Source organism: Aquarana catesbeiana, linkage group LG07 (assembly GCF_042186555.1).
Source record: "Aquarana catesbeiana isolate 2022-GZ linkage group LG07, ASM4218655v1, whole genome shotgun sequence".
NCBI classification, from domain to species: Eukaryota; Metazoa; Chordata; class Amphibia; order Anura; family Ranidae; genus Aquarana; species Aquarana catesbeiana.
In genome coordinates this window covers 15,007,656-15,015,036 of record NC_133330.1, presented here as the reverse complement: position 1 = coordinate 15,015,036, position 7,381 = coordinate 15,007,656, and the positions used below count along the sequence as shown (strand labels likewise).

Here is a 7,381-nt window from a genome sequence, read left to right as displayed (position 1 = left end):
CCCCTATATAAAAAAAATCTCCTTCACCAAGCCAAGGTATGGACACAGAATGATACAGTGTAAGGGAATTTATTAAACAATGTATCACATTTTATATCTTTCAAAAGGGACATTTTCTGCCAGGAGAGATTTGTAGAAATACAGAACAGATTCTGAAGCTGAATATACAGAGTTCAGTCATGAGTGTAACTCATAGGGGGCAGTGATCAGAAGTGCATAATGCACAGTGTGCAGGGATTAGGAGTAAAGAACACACAGAGTGGGGGGGGGGGGGTCACGATTGCATAACACACAGAGTGCAAGAGGGTCACGATTGCATAACACACAGAGTGCAGGGGGTCGGGAGTGCATAACACACAGAGTGCAGGGGGTCGGGAGTGCATAACACACAGAGTGCAGGGGTCAGGAGTGCATAACACAGAGTGCAGGGGTCAGGAGTGCATAACACACAGAGTGCAGGGGTCAGGAGTGCATAACACACAGAGTGCAGGGGTCAGGAGTGCATAACACACAGAGTGCAGGGGTCAGGAGTGCATAACACACAGAGTGCAGGGGTCAGAGGTGTATAACACAAAGAGAACAGGAGTGCATGATGCAGAGATTGCAGGAGTCAGGAGTGCAAAGCACACAGAGTGCAGAGTTCAGGTCAGGAGTGTGTAATAGAGTGAAAGAGGTCAGGATCACGTAACACAGACAGAGTAGTGCAAGGCTCAGGAGTACATAACTCACAGAGTGCAGGAGTCAGGAGTGTAAAACGCAAAGAGAGAGCAGGCTTGCAGGATGCACAGTGCAGGGGTCAGGAGTGTGTAATGAATACAGTGCAGGGGTCAGGAATGCATAATGCAGAGAGTGCGGACATCAGGGGTGTGTAACACAAAGTGCAGGGGTCAGAAATTCATATCAGAAAGAGTGCAGGGGTCAGGAATGCATAATGCACAGAGTGCAGAGGTCAGGGGTGTGTAACACAAAGTGCAGGGGTCAGAAATTCATATCACAAAGAGTACAGGGCTCAGAAGTGCATAATGCACAGAGTGCAGGGGCCAGGAATTCCTAACACAAAGAGTGCAGGGGTTAGGAGTGTGCAATGGAAAGTGCAGGGTTCATAAGTGCATAATGCACAGGGTGCAGGGGTCGGTTCACATCTTCAACTCTGTGCTTCAAGTCTGGCAGTGGGCAGGCTGGTAGATGGGGGCAGAAGCATAGAAAAAGCAGATTCAGGACACATACCCTGAGTGCATCACCAAAGTCTCCATTACATTTCTATGAAATTATGAATTGTCATTGAAATCTATTGATTTTCTGATGTTTCTGTTAGTAAATTTGATTTTTAGTGGCCCGGATCTTGAACTGAAATGCGGCCTTTTGACTCAAAGTCTGTTTGCGCTCTCCATTCATTGTTGGCGCCTCTTCAGGGAACAGTCGCTTCCTTTCCACCCCTTATAGCAGCGACATTGGAAATGCTGCCACAAGCATTTCGGTTTCTTCCTGGTGAGATTTTCGTTCACCACAAACCCTTTCATGAAGGGATTCCTCTGGATGGTGAATAGTCGGGGGTCCAGGTGGAGGTAGACATCGGAATCCACCGATCTGCGGGCGCAGCGTCCATTACCCGAGCATATCGCATTGCTGCAAAGCATGGCCGCCATAGTGACGTTCTTCAAGTAGGGGGCCAGGGTCTCCTCTGTGTACCCCTTTACAGCCAAACACGACTCCTGGGGATGGAAATAAATCACAAGACTGAAGCTGGACCAAACCTCTACCAGACAACCCCCCCCAGAATGACTAACATAATTCCAACCATATCGTTCTGCAATGGAGGAGATAAGGTGTATGATGTGTATGGAGTTACCTTGCTTTGACTGTAGTCATTGCTCCCCCAAAGGACGATCCCAGAGGCCCCCAGTGCTGCGCTCTGTCCAATCGTCTTAATCAAATCGTCCTGCAGAGAGCAACAACATGGCATAAATGAAATAAAGAAATAATGGCACTCTGCATTATATGGACAATAGTAGTCCCTGTCTGTACACAGACCCTCTGGCTTCGGGTCTAAAGCCGGCTATAGATAGTTGGAGTCTTGGCCGGTTCAGCAGGGATGTGAACCATCTATGGGCAGGCTGTTTGTACCCAATAGGCAATAGTCACTGTGTTCTCCCGGTTGGGACTGCTCCCCACGCCCCGTACTGGGAGAACACTATAGGGGAGGCATTCCCTCATCAACATTGATTGTGTTGGATGGGGGAAATTAACTGTTTTCTTATCTACAACCTGTGGATGCATTAAAAAAAAAAAAAATCGCATCATTTATGGCCGGCTTTATTCCTGCTGCTGCGCTGTTCATGTAAAATAAAAGGGACATCCCAAAGGCAGTGTGTGACTGCTTCATAATGGTTAAGAAAGAGAGAGATCCCCCTTCATTGGGACTTTTAAGGCAACATACACTTTGATAATGAAAAAAAGTCAAATTTATTGAATATACATAAAAATATTCAATCATAGAAATGATCGATAATTAAAACCATCAAAATTTGTACAAAAAAATTACATAGAAAAAGGAAAAAAAAAAAAAACCAGCAAAAAACAATAATTTACATGAACAGTATGACAACACAGTAATACTCTCCGGCATAAAGTGATCCCGACGCGTTTCTGGTTAAACACCTTCGTCAGGGGTATAGGATAAGAGTAAGTATAGTATAAGTAAGTATATATATATTTTTACATGCAATAATGATTCCACAACAAAAGAAGAAATAGGTGAAGCAACTGTACAAGAGGGGGGCGTAGATGGGCGCCAAACAGGAAGCGGTGAAATCTTAAAACCCCGTAGGTTCCAGGTCAGGTATCTACCTATTAGGTAATACAAGAAGTGGGTTCTGACGGCCTGACAGGACGTTGTCCAATAACAAATAGAAATAACTGATCAGGGCCTTAAATAAGGCTCCTAGTTAGTTAAAAACGCCAGGACTTCCAAATGTCATGTATGGGTCCCAACAGCTGGCGTCTCCCCGCTCTGCAGTGCTTGGAGAGCGGGGAGACGCCAGCTGTTGGGATCTATGGGGTTTTAAGATTTCACCGCTTCCTGTTTGGTGCCCATCTACGCCCCCCTCTCGTACAGTTGCTTCACCTATTTCTTCTTTTGTTGTGGAATCATTATTGCATGTAAAAAAAAAAACAGATTGTGACTATACTTACTCTTATCCTATACCCCTGATGAAGGTGTTTAACCAGAAACGCGTTGGATACCGATGATCTCTTTATACTGGAGATTATTACAGTGTTGTCATACTGTTCATGTAAATTATTGTTTATTGCTGTTTTTTTCCTTTTTCTATGTATTTTTTTGTACAAATTTGGATGGTTTTTATTATTGATCATTTCTATGATCGAATATTTTTTATGTATATTCAATAAATTTGACTTTTTTTCATTATCCAAGTGTATGTTGCCTTAAAAGTCCCAATGAAGGGGGATCTCTCTCTTTCTTAAAGCGGGGGTCCACCTAAACCGCCAAAAAAAAAAAAATATTAAAAGCCAGCAGCTACAAATACTGCAGCTGCTGACTTTTAATACATGGCCACTTACCTGTCCCAGGGTCCAGCGATGTCGGCAGGGGACGCCGAGAACCCGCTCGGTTCTCGGCAGCTGCCGCCGCCATCCTAGGTGAGGGAATCAGGAAGTGAAGCGTCGCGGCTTCACTTCCCGGTTCCCTAATGCGCGTCCCAAGTGGTCCCCGCTCACTCCTGGGAGCTGTGTGTTTCCCAGGAGACAGCGCGGAGGGACAGGAAGAGGCATAGACTCCCGTGGGAGTCTATGCCGGAAGTGGGTGCAAATACCTGTCTTAGACAGGTATCTGCACCCCCCTCCCCCCTGAAAGGTGCCAAATGTGACACCGGAGGGGGGAAGGGGTTCCGAAAAGCGGAAGTTCCATTTTTGTGTGGAACTCCGCTTTAACACTATATTAGGGATGTGGCAACTACACTGTTTGAATCTGACATGGTGAAACCCCCCTCTTGTCCTGCTTCATAATGGCTGCAACTGATGGGTGGGGCTGGGAACTGGGGATCTCAATCTTTATACATTGGGGGCTGATCTCGGGCTTGGGGTCTATATAAAATAGCAGCTGGTTGATCTGATCTGCGGACACTCACTCTTTAACCACTTGACCTCTGGGAAGATTTACCCCCTTCATGACAAGGCCATTTTTTTTGCGATACGGCACTGCGTTATTTTAACTGACAATTGCGCAGTCGTCTGACGCTGTAATCAAGTAAAATTGATGTCCTTTTTTTCCCCCACAAATAGAGCTTTCTTTTGGTGGTATTTGATCACCGCTGCGGTTTTTATTTTTTGCGCTATAAACAAAAAAAAATCAATTTTGAAAAAAGAATATATCTTTTTTACTTTTTGCTATAAAACATATCCAATAAATTAAAAAAAAATCTAATTTCTTTATAAATATGTATTCTGCTACATATTTTTGGTAAAAAAAAAAATGAAAATCCCAACAAGCGTATATTGATTGGTTTGTGCAAAAGTTATCGCGTCTACAAACTATGGGGTATACACTGGAATTTTTATTTATTTATTTTATACTACTAATGGCGCCGATCAGCGACTTATAGCGGGACTGCGATATTGCAGCAGACAATCGGACACTAACTGACATTTTTTGTCACTTTGTGGGAACCAGTGACACTGAGTGATCAGTGCGCTGTCACTGTACTACTGACACTGGCTGGGAAGGGGTTAAACATCAGGGCGATCAAAGGGTTAAATGTGTGCTTAACCAGTGTTTTTGCGTAAACTGTGTACTGCTTTTACTAAGGGAAGTGATAGATTTTATTCCCTTTGCAGGGACACAAAATTCATCACTCCCCCGAACCCCCAACCCCCCCCCCCCCCCCCCCCCCGTCAGGACGGAGCTCTGCCTCATCTTTGCCCGACGATTGGCAGGTGATGGCGTACAACCAGTGCCCGGCACGCACAGATCGGCTTCTGCTGTGAGTAACCACAGCAGGAGCAGCCCACCGACTACGCCCACCCTCTAGACGGAAGTGCAGAATCACATATATATATATACACATGATCCTGTGTAGAATGGGCAGTAAATCTGCTATGGGACAGTTGGGAAGTGGTTAATAATAACATAAGTAATAAATTCCCAATTTATTTGACACAGATCAGCCTTCGCTGCAGCCGCTCATCTTGATGAATAGCTACAATGTTGCAGTCTGATCACTTGGGGAGGGGAGATTTAGGAAATGCTTCCTCCTGCCTGCAGCAGACAGATGAAATAAGCTCAGCCTGGCAAAGTCAATGGATTCTTTATGATAAAAAGAATCCTAAAAAAAAAAAAAAAAAAAAGATACTGTTCTTGTATATTGTGACTAATGTTACTGAAAGTTCTACTTTAAAATTTAGTGCTCCATCTATTGTGGAACTACAAGTCTCAGTGTCTGCTGCTACTAAATGATGATTGTCATAGCATGCTGGCTTTTGTTGTTCCTCAATAAACACTTATAGAGCCTGTGCAGGCATAGCAGAAAATTTTTTTGCCATATGACAAGACACTCAGTTGGGTGTTATTAACCTTTGTAAGGTGTGATTACCTGGCTCAGAAAGTCCATACTGTAGGTGTAGACAATGCGGGCGTATGGCAGCACTGGGACCTCTACATCGGCTGACACTCTGAGTCCTTCCTGCACACGGTGCCTGACATAGGGTCCCACGTGCTCAGAGTTCTTCAGGTCTTTGCCCAGGTAGATATGAGGATATAGAGCACGGCTGGTCTGCCACAACCAGTCCAAGGCATCGTTCCTTCTCATTTCGTCATCTGAGCACCGGCCAGTGTATTTCTGGCTGGAATTTATGAAGTCGTAATTGTAGCACTCTGGAAAGCCATAAAACCCCCAGAGGCCTCTGGGCCTCAGCAGGAGAGCCATCTGCAGGGTGGACAACATGAAGGCCTTGGCCGCTGCCTCAAACTGCCTCTTTGCATGCCTCCTCAGCCTCCCATAAGACCAGTCGGGGTGCCTCTGACTGACCAGCTGTAGTGACCACAAGTGGTAGAGGGTCATATTATTCCAGTTACGGTCCCATTGGGGCCTCCAATCTTCCCAGTCCACCACCGCCACTCCACTGAAGTTCTGGTCCATGACAACGGCTTCCAGATCTTTCCGAGCTTTAACCAAATGGTCCCAAAGGCTGGAGTTTTGGGGAAGGCCACCATTGACTGGTTTGTTATCCTGGTTGTAGTATGGATAGAGACCCCACTGGGTGCTGTAGAAGATCGCCACTTCTGGGCCCTTAAATGAATGGTTCTGGTTGACAATAATATCAAAAGCTTCCAGGTCCAGTAATACATTGTGTTTGACCAAGCAAGGAAGGGTAGGTGCATTCCACAGAATGACAAAGGGCCAGCCAGAGACAATGGGGTCACAGCCAGCCGGGAGGTACAAGATGGAGAAGAAGAGAAGAGAGGTAGTGGGAATGAATCCTGCTGGTCCGATGAACATGGTGGCACCACATGTGTTCTCATTCCTGAGAAAAACAAAAAAGTTGTGTTAATATGATGTCTGGGGAAAATCTGGCTGCAGTAATTTCATGTATGGGCCATTTAGGTCCATAAAGTCCCTCAAAGTACAGAAAATATTTCTTGATAGGAATACCCAAAGCATCTAAATTCCTGTTGTTGGCCGACACCACAGTTAGGGCTCCTTTAGGCGACATACCAGTATGTCGCTGTGTGAAGGAATGTGATGTAGATAATAATAATAGTAATCTGAAAATGTCTATTTTCTTATGTGCATACATATTTTTCTCCTTACTCATTATATAAGTATACAGGTTTGCTCTGTTCCTATATTTTCTCAAGATGGCGGGTACCCCCTACATCCCACACATCAGAAGAACGCGGAACTGAAGATAAAACCAAAGATCAGCCAGACCTCGTTATGAAAATTCTCCATCTTCTTTATCTTCTTAACCAATGAGATGTACCTATTAGACTAACATAGCAATGACGTATTTGTGTGTATAAAACATTAACACCGCCTTGAATAAATTAGAAGTGAAACAAGTAATAGCGCTGAGCGTGTCTCAGAGTGTTTACTTTTATATGCATGCATATCAACACTTTTCAAATTAGAGACAGCAGCAGATAACCTTGGGCTCGATTGGAGCTCTTAATCATTTCCATAACAGATGGTGCCGAAACCCGGGACCTCAGGCTACAGTCGAAGCCGTACCGCGATAAGCATTCGGGCGTTAACTGATTGATGAGACGGGGTTTGCGCAGCCCTAACAGTACCGGTGAGTTTGATTTATATTCTTACCACTGTACGACTCTCTTATCTTTCGGTTGATGGCTGGATTCTGTCGG

General features: G+C 44.8%; 1 protein-coding gene across 1 annotated transcript; it reads right to left on the bottom strand.

Moving 5' to 3' along the window:
- Positions 1-201: 201 nt before the first annotated feature.
- Positions 202-6,516, bottom strand: LOC141102713 (hyaluronidase-1-like). Its single transcript, XM_073591650.1, has 3 exons — positions 5,610-6,516; positions 1,850-1,939; positions 202-1,712 (listed from the first exon to the last, which is right to left on the bottom strand). The coding sequence occupies exons 1-3, from the start codon at positions 6,513-6,515 to the stop codon at positions 1,392-1,394; spliced, it is 1,317 nt and encodes a 438-aa protein (XP_073447751.1). The 5' UTR covers position 6,516; the 3' UTR covers positions 202-1,391.
- Between the last annotated feature and the right edge of the window lie 865 nt (positions 6,517-7,381).